The following is an 18441-nucleotide window of genomic DNA, read 5'->3' on the forward strand; positions in this document are numbered from 1 at the left end:
TGAGGGTGGATTTTTACACCTGATCACCAGGTTTCAACCTCAGACTAAGTGAGTCAGGAAAACGTCCGTCAGCACAAGGGAGTTCAGCAGGTGGGTGCACTTACCCACATATAGTCTCCGGTTGAATTCCATCTGTGTGGTCCCTTCATCCCCTGTAACGATAGAGCAGATCCTCAGTCACAATTCTCATCCAGCTTCTCTGCTCGAGTGGTTGTGTGCGCGATCGGTGGGTGTGGGACGTTAGTGACAGGGAAATGGGGCCGTGGGCACTACCCAACATTCTGACCTGACTGTCCTCCAGCTCGAGACCACGCCTGCATTTTGAGGGCTATGTTCCGTTTTAACAGTGTAAACCCTGAGCCAATTGATAAGCAAGATCCCACAAACAACACCGTGATACCCAGCGGATCATCAGATTTAGTGTAGATCCAGTGATAAACGTTTCCCAGAGAACTCCAGCTCCAATACCTCTGGTAAAATGGATTTACGGATGTTTAGATTAGGAGCCGGAATAGGCCCGTAGACCCCTCGCTCCTTCAAGCCCACTCCGCCATGTAACAAGACCATCGCTGACTGGCTTCTCACTCCAATTCCACATTCCCATTTCCCTCCCGAAGCCTTTCTCCAACCATACCATCCCTCCTGCTTGTAACAAGCTTCCATCCTTGCACTGAATATGTTCACGGAGCCTGCCTCCACCACCCTATGACACAGAGAGTTCCAAAGACTCCTCACCCTCTGAGACATAAAAATTTTACATCCTCCCTATCTTAATTGGGAACCCACTATTAAACAGTGAACCCCACTTCTCGACTCTCCCACAAGAGGAAACATCCTCTGTACATCCATCCTGTCGACATGCCCTAGGATTTGAATGTTCAACCGTCCCCTCTCACTCTTCCAAACTCCAGCAGATACCAGCCCAGGCTGTGTAACCCTCCCACATAAGACAACCCACCCATTCCAGATACGAGTCTCATAAACCCTCTCTGAACTGTTCCGCCACACATACACCCTCGTTCAATAAGGAGAATGATTCAGTACACACTCCTGATGTGGTCTCACCAATGCCTTGTATAACTAAAGCCTAATCTCTCTACGTTTGCATTTAGTTCCTCCAGTGTTAACAACATTCTGTTATCTTTCCTTAATACTTGCAAAACCAGCTCTTCACACCATTCCACCACACACTCCCGGGGTCAGACACAGAGTGAAGCCCCTTCCATACTGTCCCATCACACACTCTCGGGGTCTGACACAGAGTGAAGCTCCCTCCACACTGTCCCATCACACACTCCTGGGGTCAGACACAGAGTGAATCTCCCTCCACGCCATTCCATCACAGAATCTCGGGATCAGACACAGAGAGAAGCTCCCTCCACACTGCCCAATCACACCCTAGGACAGTGAAAACATGAGCTGGATCAGTCTACAGATTACCAGATGCCGTGAATGTTAATCTCCCTCACAGACTGAGGGTGGATTTTTACACCTGATCACTGGGTTTCGAGCCCAGACCAACTGAGTCAGGAAAATGTTCATCATCAGAAGGGAGTTGGGCAGGTGGGTGCACTTACCCACATGTCGTCTTCAGTTGAATTCCACCTGGGTGGCATCGACTTCCACTGTAACGATAGAGCAGATCCTCAGTCACAATTCTCATCCAGCTTCTCTGCTCCAGAGTGGTTGTGTGTGCGATCGGTGGGTGAGGGACGTTAGTGACATGGGAATGGGGCCGTGGGCACTACCCAACATTCTGACCTGACTGTCCTCCAGCTCGAGACCACGCCTGCATTTTGAGGGCTATGTTCCGTTTTAACAGTGTAAACCCTGAGCCAATTGATAAGCAAGATCCCACAAACAACACCGTGATACCCAGCGGATCATCGGATTTAGTGTAGATCCAGTGATAAACATTTGCCGGAGAACTCCAGCCCCAACACTCTGGTAAAATGGATGGATTTACGGATGTTCAGATTAGGAGCCGGAATAGGTCACTGGACCCCTTGCCCCTTCAAACCCACTCCGCTATGTAACAAGACCATCACTGACTGGCTTCTCACTCCAATTCCACATTCCCATTTCCATCCCATCGCCTTTCTCCAACCACACCACCCCTCCTGCTTGTCACAAGCTTCCATCCCTGCACAGAGCCTGCCTCCACCACCCTGTGACACAGAGAGTTCCAAAGACCCCTCACCCTCTGAGACATAAAAATTTTACGCCCTCCCTATCTTAATTGGGAACCCATTATTAAACAGTGACCCCAACTTCTCGACTCTCCCACAAGAGGAAGCATCCTCTGTTCATCCATCCTGTCGACACGCCCTAGGATTTGAATGTTTAACCGTCCCCTCTCATTCTTCCAAACTCCAGCAGATACCAGCCCAGGCTGTGCAACCCTTCCTCATAAGATCACCCAACCATTCCAGATACAAGTCTCATAAACCCTCTCTGAACTGTTCTGCCACACATACAGCCATCATTCAATAAGGAGACCGATTCAGCACACAGCTCCTGATGTGGTCTCACCAATGCGCTGTATTATGTATAACCATAATCTCTCTACATTTGTATTTAGTTCTTCTAGTGACAATAACATTCTGTTATCTTTCCTTAATACTTGCAAATCCAACTCTTCACACCGTCCCATCACACACTCCCAGGGTCAGACACAGGGTGAAGCTCCCTCTGCACTGTCCCATCACACACTTTTGGGGTCAGACACAGCGTGAGGGTCCCTCCACACTGCCCAACCACACCTCCAGGACAGTAACAACATGAGCTAGATTAGTCTACAGATTACCAGATGCTGTGAATTTTAATCTCCCTCACAGACTGAGGGTGGATTTTTACACCTGATCACTGGGTTTCGAGCACAGACCAACTGAGTCAGGAAAACGTCCTTTAGCACAAGGGAGCTGGGCAGGTGGGTGCACTTACCCATATGTCGTCTTCAGTTGAATTCCATCCTGGTGGCATCGACATCCACTGTAACGATAGAGCAGATCCTCAGTCACAATTCTCATCCAGCTTCTCTGCTCCAGAGTGGTTGTGTGTGCGATCGGTGGGTGAGGGACGTTAGTGACAGGGGAATGGGGCCGTGGGCACTACCCAACCTTCTGACCTGCCCTCCACTTCTACTTCCCTTCCCCATCCCTTGCTCCCGCCAGACTCACATTCCCTTGGGACGTTTTGGAAGATGATACTGCCAAGATACCAAACTGGCCCTGCAGGAACCTTGGCCAACTATGTCCTGGGAGCAACAGAGGCTCGATCACTACAGCAGAGGCTGTGGGTAATTGGTGGAGAGTGTGTAGAGCCCAGCATGGCGGTGGAACGTGCCTGAAGCCCTGGGGCTCCACGCCAATCGGTCTGTTTTGAGGAAGGGGTGTCGATGGGGTTTAGGTATTGGGCTGTTACCTGTGGGGGTTTGCTGAAGTCACCGTAGGTTTTTTTCATTGACTCTATGATCAGATTGCACAGTTTCCACTTGACACTAGGGAGGCAAGAGCAAAGACATTAGCAGCTGATCAGCAGGTTAAGGGTTAAGCAGTGAATCCCACTTCCAGTTACCTCCTCTCCCGGGGTGTGTCCGTTTCTTTAAGGAAGAACACGTATACAGAGCCTTTAACACTGGGACCTCACACGGCAATTCAGAGCCAATCAAATGCTTTACTTAGATAGGCAGAGAACCTCCGCAAAGTGGGATCCCACTAAAATACCAGCAGGTATCCAGCAAGATGCCTGTTGATCCAGAGAACCGGGCTTGGATCTCCCTCAAGTTTGGAAGCTCCAGAGAGGCTAGGAAAAGTCTCAGACTTCAACGTACGTTAAATATGGCACACCAAGAATCTCCGTTGGGACAAAGTGTACCTAGTGCCATTGTGGATGGGAGTTAAAAGAAGTTTGGTCCATTGATATTGTGTACAGTGGGAGTGAGTGGGAAGGACTGGGTCCATTGGGAGTGTGGATAGTGGGAGTGAGTGGGAAGGTGTTGGGTCCATTGGGAGTGTGTCCAGTGGGAGTGAGTGGGAAGGACTGGGTCCATTGGGAGTGTGTACAGTGGGAGTGAGTGGGAAGGACTGGGTCCATTGGGAGTGTATCCAGTGGGAGTGAGTGGGAAGGACTGGGTCCATTGGGAGTGTGTCCAGTGGGAGTGAGTGGGAAGGACTGGGTCCATTGGGAGTGTGGACAGTGGGAGTGAATGAGAAGTAATTTAGTTCAGTTTGATTAGACTGCCTTGCTCAGTGGGATTGTTTAGATATTCCCATTTTCCCAGAATCAGTTCTAATTGAATATTTACCTTTGGAGAAAATTTGCGAATCCAGCTGCGGTCCTAACATCTGCAAGAGAGGAACACATACATCAGGAAGCCAACACCAAGACCTACCGTTGACACAGACTGAACCAGGGTGGACAGAGGCTTCAGACTGTCAGCAACAGCCTACTGCCAGTGGAGGTAGAGCAAGCCTGACCACTCACTGGGTGGCTCACTAATCACACCGACATTCACACCCAAGTCATTACTATACATCACTGTCTGAGGGGTACCAGCAGCGATCCCTGGTACACCACTAGTCACAGACTTCCAAACAGAAAACCACCCTCCACCACTGCCCTCTGCCTCCTGTCACCAAGATAATTTTCTCCAAGGCAATTAGCTAGCTCTTCTTGGACCCCACGTGTTCTCAAAGTCTGAGCCTACAAGGAAACCAGCTTCCCCTCCATGGAATCTGTCTACACTTCTCGCTGCCTCGGGAAAGCAACCAACATAATGAAAGACCCCACCCACTCCGGACATTCTCGATTCTCCCCTCTCCCATCAGGCAGAAGGTACAGAAGCCTGAATGCACATATCACCAGGCTCAAGGACACCTTCTATCCTGCTGTTATAAGATGATTGAACAGTCCCCTAGTACAATAAGATGGACTCTTGACCTCACAATCTACTTGGTTATGACCTTGCACCTTATTGTCTGCCCGCACTGCACTTTCTCTATAACTGTAATACTTTATTCTGCATTCTGTTATTGTTTTACCTTGTACTACCTTGACGCACTGTTGTAAATTGGTAAATTGGTTTATTATTGCACATGTACCAAGGTACAATGACAAACTTGTCTTGCATACCGTTCATACAGATCAATTCTTTACACAGTGCATTGAGGTAGTACAGTGACATGTCATGAAATGATCTGCATGAACGGAATGTAAAACAAAGTTTTTCACTGTACCTCGGTACATGTGGCAATAATAAACCAATTTACCATCATCGCACTAGGAGAGTGCAGACAGTGCGAAGGACCCTGGCAGTGTGCGGACAGTGCGAAGGACACTGGTAGTGCGCAGACAGTGCGAAGGACACTGGCAGTGTGTGGACAGTGCGAAGGACACTGGCGGTGTGTGGACAGTGCGAAGGACACTGGCAGTGTGCGGACAGTTAGAATCACACTGGCAGAGAGCCGTCAGTCCACAATTGCCAATACACATTAACTTATACTGAATTCAGTGCTCAGAGATTGAGTAAACTCATTCCCTCATTGTGCTAAAAGGACAACATAGATTTGACCGTCTCCTGACCAGAACAGCATTGGTTAAGTGCAGAGGAAACTGTCCCACAAACACTCCCAGATCAGGACACATTTCCGGAACCAGTGGGCGTCACGGGGGCTCAAGTGTGCTCTGGATAGAGATGACTGGGTTATACTTTGAAACTATTGACTGTAAATAGTGTGAATGGTGGAATATTGTAGTGTTGTAGAAATATGATGCTATAGTCACTGAATAAACCTCCTTTGGCAAAGGAAAAGAAATATCAAGATACATGGGATAAACTTAGAGAACGGTGGGTTTTGAATTATGTGGATTGGAATGGTAGTTTGTTATTTTCATAATATTTTAATAATACTTGCCAGAGTTGGTGCACTCCTCCGTCTAAAAAAGAGAACAAGAGGCATTATCAGCATCCAACTGACACCAACCCATGGGCAATGCAGCCATACATACCACAGTACTGGTATCACTGCTCATTGCCCTGTATCAGTCCCCACACCAATCCCACTGCTCCGCACTCTCCCCACAGCCCTGTATCAGTCCCCACACCAATCCCACTGCTCCGCACTCTTCCCACAGCCCTGTATCAGTCCCCACACCAATCCCACTGCTCCGCTCTCTCCCCACAGCCCTGTATCAGTCCCCACACCAATCCCACTGCTCCGCGCTCTCCCCACAGCCCTGTATCAGTCCCCACACCAATCCCACTGCTCCGCGCTCTCCCCACAGCCCTGTATCAGTCCCTACACCAATCCCACTGCCCCGCGCTCTCCCCACAGCCCTGTATCAGTCCCCACACCAATCCCACTGCCCCGCGCTCTCCCCACAGCCCTGTATCAGTCCCCACACCAATCCCACTGCTCCGCGCTCTCCCCACAGCCCTGTATCAGTCCCCACACCAATCCCACTGCTCCGCGCTCTCCCCACAGCCCTGTATCAGTCCCTACACCAATCCCACTGCCCCGCTCTCTCCCCACAGCCCTGTATCAGTCCCCACACCAATCCCACTGCCCCGCGCTCTCCCCACAGCCCTGTATCAGTCCCCACACCAATCCCACTGCTCCGCTCTCTCCTCACAGCCCTGTATCAGTCCCCACACCAATCCCACTGCTCCGCTCTCTCCTCACAGCCCTGTATCAGTCCCACTGCCCCGCTCTCTTCCCACAGCCTTGTATTAGTCTCCAGACCGATCCCACTGCCCCGCTCTCTCCCCACAGCCTGTATCAGTCTCCAGACTGATCCCACTGCCCTGCCCTCTCCCCACTGCCCTGTGACTTTCATTACTTTCCAGTTTATGACAGACCACCTGAAACCTGCAGTGCCCCCTACCCCACAGCCAGGACGTGTTCCATCACCCTGTCAGGACATCCCTGACATCCACCCTCTCAGCCTCAAGAATAAAACCTTTTGACACAGAAAGCTTTGTTTAATAGTGGCTTCATTTTGACAGGCAGGGGAATTTACTTGGTTTCTTACCAGTAGTTTTGCTACTTTGTTCACCATTTCTGGCGATTCAAACATCTCAGGTGAGGCTGTGGGCAGAGAGGGCATGAAAGCATTTATTCTTTTCTCCAGGTAAACAACATATACATGCATTTACTTATTTTATTGAAACTTCCATGACAACTAATCCCACATGAAAGTTGTACGCAAATTTGTGGCACTGTAACCATCCCTTGTGGCCAGCTCCCAGTTCCCAGCTCATTACTGGTAAGCACGGCGCACGACTGCTCACTGATAATCCCACCCTCCCCACCTTCTAATTCCCATTGACCCGGCCCCTCCCTCTACCTCAATCCTTCCTCACCCCCCCTCTCCTCCTGTACCTTGCTGAGACTTGCTTCTCCTCTCACTCACTCTCACATTCTACCCATCCTTCTCGCTCTCCCTCTTTCCTCTGCCTCTGTGACAATTTTTGTCTCTCTTCATTCCCTCCCTCCCCTACTCTTTCCCCTGTCTCAAGCTTATTCTCCGTCCCCTCTCCTTTCCCTGTCTCTCTCCCCACTCTTTCTCCTTTCTCGTTCTTGCTCTCATCTCCTTGTCCCTCTCCCGTTCTTTTCCTCCTCTCTCACTCTGCCCCTTTCTTACTCTCCCTCTACCTCTCTCCCTCTTCTCCCCACCCCTCACTCTAACCCTCTCGCCCCTGGCTCTGTTGTTTCTGCATCAATGACCCATTACCTGAACACAGTCCCCACAGCATCAGAACAAAGACGAGATTCTTCACTTCAAACATCCTGGTCACCATGTGGGCCTCCCGGGTTTTGACTTGCAAAACCTGAAGAAACGTTTCCATCCTGTGAGCAGAACAGGAACAATGACATTTAAATCCAACCGCAGTCCCCAACACAGGCACCTGATCTCCCATCACATCATCCGATCATATTGTTAGCTGTGTACTCAGCCAAATGTGTTTTGAATGTTGTTATTGTACCTGCCCCACCCACTTCCTCTGATAGATGCACCACCCTCTGTGAAGAAGTTACCCCTCAGGTCCCTTTTAAATCTTTCACCTCCCACCTTAAACCTATGCCTTCTAGTTTTTAGTTCCCCTTCCCTGGGAAAAAGACTGTGTGCACTCACCCTATCTATACCCCTCGTGATTTTATACACCTCTATAAGGTCACCCCACAGTCCCCTTCACTCCAAGGAATAAAGTCCCAGTCTGCCCAACCTCTCCCTGTATCCTCGGAAATCTCCTCTGCATTCTTTCCAGTTAAATGACATTATTCCTATAACAGGGTGACCAAAACTGTACACAATACTCCAAATGCGGTCTCACTAATGTGTCCTGGATCAGATATTCGACTTTAAAGGCATCAAATCCTCGCACACTATTTCCATTGAGGGGTTGGAGGGGTGGGGTTGTGGTGACGATGCTCCGAGCTGCTTCATCCCTTTCCCATCACTGACCCAAGGACTTTCTTTGCCCCTACGAACCCTCCCAATTATAACTGACGGCTCTGGAACCTTTGTTGAGGAGCAGTCTCGACCGGGTTTAGAAAGCAACAGGTTCTCTGTTCTGCAAACATCTCCAGGTTTGATCTTCAGAGTCTATGTACAGAAGGAATTAGCTCTGACCATTATTTCCTGAAATCAAATACCTTTGGGTGTTTAATGTCTACAACACTCCTGCTTGTATCCCTTTCACACGCACTCTGCTCTCATCAAACATTCATCGCCCAGTTAATTATTCATTCCTGGGCTCAGAATCAAAACCCATTCAAAGACTGACCCTCACCCAATACTGTCCTCACCACAGCCTACCTCCCTGCACCCAGCCCATGGGGTCCCACTGCCGTTCATAGCCCGGAGGATATCGGCTGTGGAATGCATCGCAAACCTCTTCTCTGCATGTCGAACTCACCAACTCTCACACGCACAATGCTCGCACACACTGACAGAACCTTACACTCCATGCACACCTCAAGGAAGCATTCACAGGCACACTGACACATACAGTAAATAGGTACTGACACATGCACACTCACTCACAGATGCACACACGCACACTCACTCACAGATGTGCACACACACACACACATGTGCATTGGCACAAACTCACCGACACTCTCCGACACACAGAGCTGAATGCTGAACCCTGTGGCCAGATACCCTGACCTGCTGCTGCCAGGTCCCGACCTGTACTCCTGCCTGGGCTGGAATGAGCAGAGGGAGGAATGAGCTGCTCACTGTGAACCAGCACCACCTCCCCTGCACTGTCTGTGGTTGCCGGGAACAGGGCAACGCAGTGTGTGGGAGGGGCAGTGGGTGGGGTGGGTGGACGGATGTGGGTGGAGTAGTGAGGACCAAGCTTTTCAATGTTAATTCTCCCAAGTAACAGGTTACAGAGTGAAGGTCCCTCTATACTTTCCCGTCACACACACTCGGGGTCAGACACAGGGTGAAGCTCCCTCTACACCATCCCATCACACACTCCTGGGGTCAGACGCAGGGTGAAGCTCCCTCCACACCGTCCCATCACACACTCCTGGGGTCAGACACAGGGTGAAGCTCCTTCTACACTGTCCCATCACACACTCTTGGGGTCAGACACGGGGTGAAGCTCCCTCCACACTATTGCATCACACACTCCCAGGACACAGGTTAGACTCAGCATAAAGCTCCCTCTACACCATTCCATCACACACTCCCAGGGTCAGATACAAAGTGAAGCTCCCTCCACACCGTCCAATCACACACTCCCGGGGTTAGACACAGAGTGAAGCTCCCTCAACACTGTCCCATCACACACTCCCAGGACACAGGTTAGACTCAGCATAAAGCTCCCTCTACACCTTCCACAATCAGGTACATCACTACCCACCAGGATTTCACCCACTCACCTGCACCAACAAACCTGCCTTGCCCAAAGGTGCCACAGAGCGGAGACCGTTTTATTTCGGGCTGCCTGCGTCAAGTGGCTGGAATGACGTCCAGGATTGGAAATGGCGTGTACGGGCAGGCCCTGTTGCCTTGGCGACCTCCAAGTTCCAGGCCCATCCGCAAGGCTTCAGCTAGGATTAAATCCTTTCAGGTGAGCTGGTCAATGGGAAGGGGCTAGGAGGTGTTTCGTTTCACCTGCTGCTTGGAGACTGTAAACACCTTGGCAGTAAAGCGTCACAAATCGTTCTCTAGCATTGTACTGAAGACACTCTCAGTTTGCCCTTTGTTTTATACCAGAGATTAAATTACAAAGTTATCGCATAGAATGGGGCTGGGTTGCCCCTTGCTGAGAAAATTAACTGTAATTAGTCTAATTGAGGGATTTATAGTGGTTGAAATGGAGTCCACAGGGTGGAGGGAAGGAAACGATTTTGTCTGGGAGGGGAGATGCTGAGTTCGGGGCAGGGGATCAGAACCTTAAAGGCAAGAGCCAGGATAGTTGGTGGAGGATGAGATGGTTTCAGGCAAGAGCCCCCTCTGCTGAAAGGTGTAGGGGCTGGGGGCTGATTGGAAATGTCGAAAAGCCGAGACGAGTTGGGTGGGGGATTATGGAGTTGGGGTCAATGTACAGATGGGCCCTAATTGCACTGAATGGTAGAACAGGCTAAAGGGCTGAATGGCCTTCTCCTATCCCTGCACTGGAGGGGCCGAGTGGCCAACTCTTGATCCCATAGACCAAGAACGTGACTCTCACTGCCACCGCCCAGTACTGAGGCCTCGGCTGTGATCAGGCTCCTTTGACTGTGGGCGCAATCATAAGACACTTGGCTGCACTTGTTCCTCAATGTTCCTTAGCAACCCCCAGGTTACCTCCCTTCACTTGGTATTGGTTTATTATTGTCACTTGTACCGAGGTACAGTGAAAAACTTGTCTTACAAACAGATCGTACAGGTCAGTTCATTACAGAGTGCAGTTACATTGAGTCAGTACAGAGTGCATTGATGTAGTACAGGTAAAAACAATAACAGTACAGAGTAAAGTGTCACAGCTACAGAGAAAGTGCAGGGCAATAAGGTGCAAGGTCACAACAAGGTAGATCGTGAGGTCAGAGTCCATCTCATTGTATAAGGGAACTGTTGAATAGTCTTATCAAAGTGGGGTAGAAGCTGTCCTTAAGTCTGGTGGTACGTGCCCTCAGGCTCCTGTATCTTCTACCCGATGGAAGAGGAGAGAAGAGAGAATGTCCCGGGTGGGTGGGGTCTTTAATTATGTTGGCTGCTTCACCAAGGCAGCGAGAGGTAAAGACAGAATCCAAGGAGGGGAGGCTGGTTTCCATGACGCGCTGGGCTGTGTCCACAACTCTCTGCAGTTTCTTGCAGTCCTGGGCAGAGCAGTTGCCATACCTAGCTGTGATGCATCCAGATAGGATGTTTTCTATGGTGTATCGATAAAAGTTGGTGAGTGTCAAAGGGGACATACCGAATTTCTTTAGCCTCCTGAGGAAGTAGAGGCGCTGGTGAGCTTCCTTGGCTGTGGCATCTATGTGATTTGACATAGCTATTGGTGATGTTCACTCCCAGGAACTTGAAGCTCTCAACCCTCTCGACCTCAGCACCATTGATGTAGACAGGAGCATGTACACTGCCCCCTTTCCTGAAGTCAATGACCAGCTCTTTTGTTTTGCTGACATTGAGGGAAAGGTTGTTGTCATGACACCATTCTACTAAGCTCTCTATCTCCTTCCTGTACTCTGACTCATCACTGTTTGAGATATGGCCTACAACGGTGGTATCATCTGCAAACTTGTAGATGGAGTTAGAGCAGAATCTGGCCACACAGTCATGAGTGTATAGGGAGTAGAGTAGAGGGCTGAGGACGCAGCCTTGTGGGGCACCAGCATTGAGAATAATCGTGCCGGAGGTATTGCTGCCTATCCTCACTGACTGCTGTCTGTTGGTCAGAAAGTCAAGGATCCAGTTACAGAGGGAGGTGTTGAGTCCTAGGTCTCGGAATTCCTGCAGCACGTCTTCCCAGTGGCTGTATGGCAGGCAAGGGAACACCTCCTATGGTGGTGGGGCCACTGTTAGTGGAGACATCCCGACATCTATCTGTCCTGTCTTATATGTTTCAGCAGTACCACCTCTCACTCTTCTGAGCTTCAAATATTGAACTTCTTTAGTTACTGCGATAGGACAACTTCTCATCCCAGCAATTAGCCTCCAATGTTAGTTCTTCCCCACCAGTATCGGACTTCGGAACCAGTCACCTCTCTCACATCCCCTTCCCGGTGGTGCTGCCACGGTCTCAAACTCTCTCCCTCTCTCGGTTATTCCGTTATTGTCACTTTAGTGTTTCTTTCTGCACTACTTCAGACTGCACTAGTTCAGACTGCACTACTTCAGACTTCAATCTCTCCAGCATTCTGCTGTTTTGCACTCGTCACTGTATTTATTGTTTTATATGTAATCACCGTGTACACCGCGAGCAAGAAATCTCATTGCATATGACAATAAACTAATCTGAAACGGAATCTGATTGAGTACATCCCTTCTTAAATACGGGGACCAAAACTCTAGAGAAGTAAAGGACTGCAGATGCTGGAATCCAGATGAAAAACACAATGATGCTGGAGGAACTCAGCAGGCCAGGCAGCATCCGTGGAGAAAAGCAGGCCGTCAACGTTTCGGGTCAGGACTCTTCTAACTATATCACTATGTTCTCCATTGTTATTGTTTCCCCTTGGACTAGCCCATTGCACTGATGTGAGGAGTGATCTGTATGGATGGTATGCCAAACAACGTTTTTCACTATGACAATAATAAGTCAATTAATCAAATTTACCGGTTTACCTCCATCAGGTCACATCCCTCAGCCTGAGAATGACCTGTTTACCCCAGCTCCCTGGTCTCTAGCTGATAACCTGTCTTCAATCCACTTTTCCCATTACCATGAGCTCTTACATTGTGAACCAGCCTGTTATGTGGCATTTTGCCAAAAGCCTTCTGAAAGTCTAAATACACTACATCTACAGGTTGCCCTTAATCAACTCTGCTTGTTACGCCCCCAAGGAACTCTAGTAAATTTGATAAACGTGACTTACCTTTCATGAAACCTTGTTGATTTGTTTTGATTATATTTAAGCTTCAATTAATGACTACCTACTTCCTCCCTGATTACAGACTCCGCACCTTGCCAAGACAAGGTGTTAAGCTAACAGTCCGTTACCTGCTTCTTATATTCCTCCCTTCTTGAACAATGGAGAAGCTTTGGCAGTTTTCCAATCCGCTACCTTTGTAGAACACAGGAAGATTTAAAAACACTTCAAACAATGGCTCCACTGCCTCTGTGGTTGCTTCCTTGAAAACGCAAGGGCGCAGCCTATCAGATTCTGGCATTGTGTCTGAGAGGTACAAAGAAAGGGAGGGTTATAGGTGGTTACAGACTTCGGGGAAAGTATAGGGGCCAGAGAGGGTTACAGAGACAGGGAGGGGTGTAGGGGCCAGAGGGGGTTACAGTGATGGGGAGGGGTGTAGGTGCTGGAGGGGGTTACAGAGGCAAGGAGGGGTGTAGGTGCTGGAGGTGGTCACAGGGATAGGGAGGCGTGTAGGTGCTGGAGGGAGGTACAGAGTCAGGGAGGCGTGTAGGGGCTGGAGGGGGTTGGGGAGGGTGTAGGGGCTGGAGGGAGGTACAGAGACAGGGAGGCGTGTAGGGGCCGAAAGGGGTTACAGAGACAGGGAGGGGTGTAGGTGCTGGAGGGGGTTACAGAGGCAAGGAGGGGTGTAGGTGCTGGAGGTGGTCACAGGGATAGGGAGGGGTATAGGTGCTGGAGGGAGGTACAGAGTCAGGGAGGTGTGTAGGGGCTGGAGGGGGTTGGGGAGGGTGTAGGGGCTGGAGGGAGGTACAGAGACAGGGAGGCGTGTAGGGACCGGAAGGGGTTACAGACTGGGGAAAGTGTAGGGATTGGAGGGGGTTACAGAGATAGGGAAAGGTGTGGGGTGAGGGCACCATAAGAGGAGTTATCTTTCTCCTCAGTTATATCTATAATTCACAATGGAATCTCTGTATTATTGGTAAGGCCCCCATCTGTTCTCCATCATGGCTGCCCTGGAACTCTGCGACTTGCTGGGTCATTTAAGAATCAGCCACATTGTGTGGGTGTGGAGTGGCAGAGAGCCCAGACCACATAACTAGGGCTGAGCCTGTTGGGGAAGAGCTGTCCGATAGTGGCCTTCAGCCTGTTTCTCTCATTGTGAATATCATTGGGTCTTTCCTGAGACGCAGTGTGGGTTCTGCAGAGAAGGGAGAAGGAAAGATTGGGTTTTGGTAGACCCTTGACATGTCCAAAGATTCTCCAGGCCAAAGAAGGTGATTTGGGAGCAAATACGTGCTCAGTGATGTTTTAAGGATCTGAGCATCTCCCTCAGGATGAACCCCACTCTTCCTGGTCACACTTGTGGCTCCAGGAAGGACTGGAGATGTTTGTGTGAGGTTGCTGATGACATCATAGTGATGACATAATCAGGCTGGAAGCCTATGATGTCATCAGGAGGCTCTGGTATTGGGCAGCAAAGCGCAGTCACCAACATACTCTGGATATTTGAACCAGTGAGGTCTGGGTCTGTTCATGGACACCGGAAGGATGCAATCAGATGCTGTCCAATGGCAGGAGAACCGGTGTGGTCCCGATCGCTCCAACTGTGCCCTGCGAGGTTCGGTGTCCGAGGAGGGCTCTGACTCCAGCTCGCTGTGCGCTATCCTCAGGAAATGGCACAAGGCGACAGACTGCAGCTTCCAGCGCTGGGTGGCGGGAGCCTCGCACTACGGTGAGGAGGGAGGGGGTCTCTCCACCATGCTGGATCTCCCCTCCACACATCCCCTCTCCCAAGCTGCTCGAGGTCCTGGTCCCCCTCCCAGTCCCTCAACCTAACACAATGCACCTTGCACACGCTGCCTCCCTCTCTCAGCTGCTCTGTCATGTTCTATATCTCACCTTCTTTGCACTCGTGTATTCCCTCTCTCACCCTCTTGGTTCTCTCCCATTCTCCTCATCGTATCGACTCTCCCTCTCTAGCCCTCGCACCCTTAGCATTTGCTCACCCTTCTTGATTCTCTCCATCTCTTTATCTACCTATGTGGGACTGTGGGTCATCACTGCTCTTTCAATGATCATCACCAGCAATTATTGCCCATCCCTAATTACCCTTCAGAAGGTTGTGGTGAGCTACCTTATTGAACTATTGCTGTCCTTCTGGTGATGGCGCTTCCACAACGCTGTTGGAAAGTGAGTTCCAGGGTTTAGACGCAGTGATGAGAGAACAGCAATGTATTTCCGAGTCTGGATGGTGTGCTGCTTGGAAGGGATGGCAGTGTTCCATGTGCTGCTACCTTTTGTCCTTGAATGGAGGGGTGGTGAGTTTGGGAAGTGCTGTCAGAGCGGCCTGGGCGAGTGACTGCAGTGTATTGTATAAAAGGTGCACACTGCAGCCACTGTGCACCAGTGGTGGATGGAGTGAATATTTAGTGAGGTGGTTGGTCAGGCTGCTTTGACCTGGATGGTGTTGAGCTTCTTGAGTGTTGTTGGAACTGCACTCATCCAGGTAAGTGGAGAGTATTCACCACACTCCAGACTTGTGCCTTGTTGTGTATCAGGAAGTGAGTCACTTCCTGCTGGATACCCAGCCTCTGAACTGTTCTCATGTTGGTGTGGCTGGTTTCTGGTCCATGTGGAGCCCAGCAGATAGCAGCTGGGAACCTGCCATTGAATGTGAAGAATATCTCTTGTTGGCGATGGTCATTGCCTGAAACTCCTGAGGCACAAATGCTATTTGCTACTTATCAGCTCATGCTTGAATGCTGCCTGTAGACATGGGCTGAAGTGCTGCAAATAGAACTGAACGTTGTGTGAACATCAGTGAACATCCCCACGTTGCCCTTATAATGGAGTCATTGATGAAGCCATGAAGATGGTTGGGTCCAGGACACTGCCCTGAGGATCTCCTGAGATTGGGATGATTGACCTCCATCCTCCTTTGTGTAAGTTATGACTTGAGCCATCAGTGTGTTTCCCCTCGATGCTCACTGGCTTCAGGTTTACCAGGGCTCCTTGATGCCACACTCAATCAAGTGTTGTCTTGATGCCGAGGGCAGTCGCTCTCACCTCACCTCTGGAATTCATCTTTGCACCAAGGCTGTGGTGAGATCTGGAGACAAATGGTCCTAGCAAAACCCAAACTAGGTATCAGTGAGCAGGTTGTTGGTAAGTGCTGCTTGGTAACTCCATCGTAGGCACTTCCCATCACTCTGCTGAAGACTGAGAATGGGCTGATTAGGCAGTAATTAGCTGGATTGCATCTGCCCTACTTTTTGTGAATAGGACATACCTGGGCAATTTTCTGGGTAGTGTTGTAACTGTTTGGTTTTGCTTGGTTAGAGGCCTGTCTGCAGGTGAGATGTTGTCTGGTCCCACAGCCTTGGCTGTATCCAGTGCCCTCAGCTACCTCTTCACATAACGTGGAGTGAGTGGACACTGGCTTCTGTGATGGTGGTGACATCTGGAGGAATGGATCATCCACTCCGCTTGTGATCGCTTCAAGCCTTGTCTTTAGCACTCGTGTGCTGGAGGATGGCTCCTCCTGTGTTCCACGTGGGATGGAACAATTAGCCTTAGAGTCGCTGGGTTGGGTTGGGAGCAGCACTAGAATTAGCCAGGGTTCCCGCTCCAGTTCTCTGTCTGGTGATCCCTGCCAGGAGTTGTGTGTACCAAGCACACATGGGGTACGGGAGGGGACTGCAAACCCCATGTGTTCAAGTAACCCTCCAAAACACTCACATCAGGAGTGTACAGGTCTATGGAACAGACAGTATCCACCTTGGAGAGGTGGGACAGGAGGCCTTGTGGAGGGACCTGTCTGAGATCCTCAGGCAACTGACTGCTTTTGTCTCCCCTTCCCCCCGACCCACATTCCCCCCCCCCCATTCTTGCCCCTCTCCTCTCAGAGAAGGATTACGTGGCCAAGCTCCTGGGCAAGGCAACAGCAGGGAGGTACTTCTTCGAGAAGCGGCTGCAAGAGGCGCAGAAGAAACCCCCTGAAGACTCCACCCTGATGCCAGATCAGACCATCCAGATGGCATTTAAGTAAGTGTCCTCAGAGTTTGCTGGGTTCACAGGGTTTCCGTAATAGTGGGTGGCTCAACTTCCAACGTGGTCCTGGCTCTATGGATGCTGACTGGCTGTCCACTCAGGCTGAGGAGTGGAGGTGGGGGGCAGCTGTTTGTTTTTGGAATTCTCTCCCCTGTAGGACTGTCTGAACTCATAGAAAATCCTCACAGGCACCCTCATACTTCACTCCATCTCTATAACTCTTCTAGCTCCTACACTTTCCCAATCTATAACTCCCTCTGGTCCCTACACACCTCCCTATAACCCCCTGTAGCACCTACGCCCTCCCCATAACCCCCTGTAGCCCCTACACCCCATCTCTATAACCCCCCCTCCCTTTTGGTGTATAAAATTCTCAATTCACAAATTCACACACCCCCACCCCAAAATGTGTTTCTCCTCTGGTCCTCAACCCTCTTGCCAGAGGAAGCAGTTTCCCTTCATTTATTGAACCCCCTTGGAATTTCAAACACTGTCAGTAAATCTCCCCTTCAACCCCTTGAAGTGCTGGTGTGGGCCAGGATCTGCCCCCACCTTCTGCCAGCCTTTGGTACTACAGGAACGGACCCACTGTGCTGAATCCCACTCAGGGTACTGCCTCATCGGAGACTCCTTTCGATTGAGGTGATAATCTGAGACCTCTGTGGTCCCACTCAGGATGAGCTGGAGGATTCAGAGCAGGGGGCCCCACCAACGTTTATGCTTCTCAACATCACGAAAAAATTGTGGGATCTCGCTGTGCATTCCCTGCAGAATTAACACACCCAGGCAGAATTTCATTGGCTGTGAAGCACTCTTGGATATCCTGAGGATGTGACAGGCATTACAGCAATGGGAAAACCCTTGCCTCAAAAACCTGGTGCTCAATTGAAAATGTCAGGATTGAGGCTGCAATATGTCTGTTAGACCCCCCCCCCTCCCCATCGGCCCCTACACCCCTCCTTGTCCCTGTGACCCCCTCCAGCCCCTACACCCCTCCCCGTCTTTGTAACACCCTCTGGCCCCTACACCCCTCCCTGTCTCTGTGACCCCCTCTGGCCCCTACACCCCTCTCTGTCTTGGTAACCCCCTCTGGCCCCTACACCACTGTCTCTGTAACCCCCTCTGGCCCCTAGACCCCTTCCTATCTCTGTAACCCCCTCTGGCCCCTACACCTTTCACTGCCCCTCCAGTCCCTACTCCCCTCTGTGCTTCTCTGACACCATAGCTCCACCGTTGGCAGCTGTGCCCACAGCTGTCTGAGCCTTGGAACTCACTCCCAAACCTGCAGAACCCTTTGACTATTGCAGCCCTTCTGTAGACCTAGTTCAGCCCTAACCCCTGCCAGTGGGGTGTTCGTTAA

At 50.5% G+C, this 18441-nt stretch overlaps 1 protein-coding gene across 1 annotated transcript in view; it reads right to left on the reverse strand.

The window, feature by feature from the left end:
* Positions 1 to 12927, reverse strand: part of LOC127587414 (otoancorin-like) — a 69139-nt gene extending 56212 nt beyond the window's left edge. Inside the window, exons 1-9 of the mRNA XM_052045711.1 lie at positions 12833 to 12927; positions 7735 to 7850; positions 7033 to 7088; positions 5916 to 5937; positions 4307 to 4346; positions 3424 to 3499; positions 2944 to 2991; positions 1578 to 1625; positions 105 to 152 (exon numbers count right to left, since the gene is read on the reverse strand). Of these exons, the coding sequence (XP_051901671.1) occupies positions 105 to 152; positions 1578 to 1625; positions 2944 to 2991; positions 3424 to 3499; positions 4307 to 4346; positions 5916 to 5937; positions 7033 to 7088; positions 7735 to 7850; positions 12833 to 12927 (549 nt within the window). The remainder of the gene's footprint in view (positions 1 to 104; positions 153 to 1577; positions 1626 to 2943; positions 2992 to 3423; positions 3500 to 4306; positions 4347 to 5915; positions 5938 to 7032; positions 7089 to 7734; positions 7851 to 12832) is intronic.
* Positions 12928 to 18441: the final 5514 nt, after the last annotated feature.

This window comes from Pristis pectinata, chromosome 40 (genome assembly GCF_009764475.1).
Source record: "Pristis pectinata isolate sPriPec2 chromosome 40, sPriPec2.1.pri, whole genome shotgun sequence".
NCBI classification, from domain to species: domain Eukaryota; kingdom Metazoa; phylum Chordata; class Chondrichthyes; order Rhinopristiformes; family Pristidae; genus Pristis; species Pristis pectinata.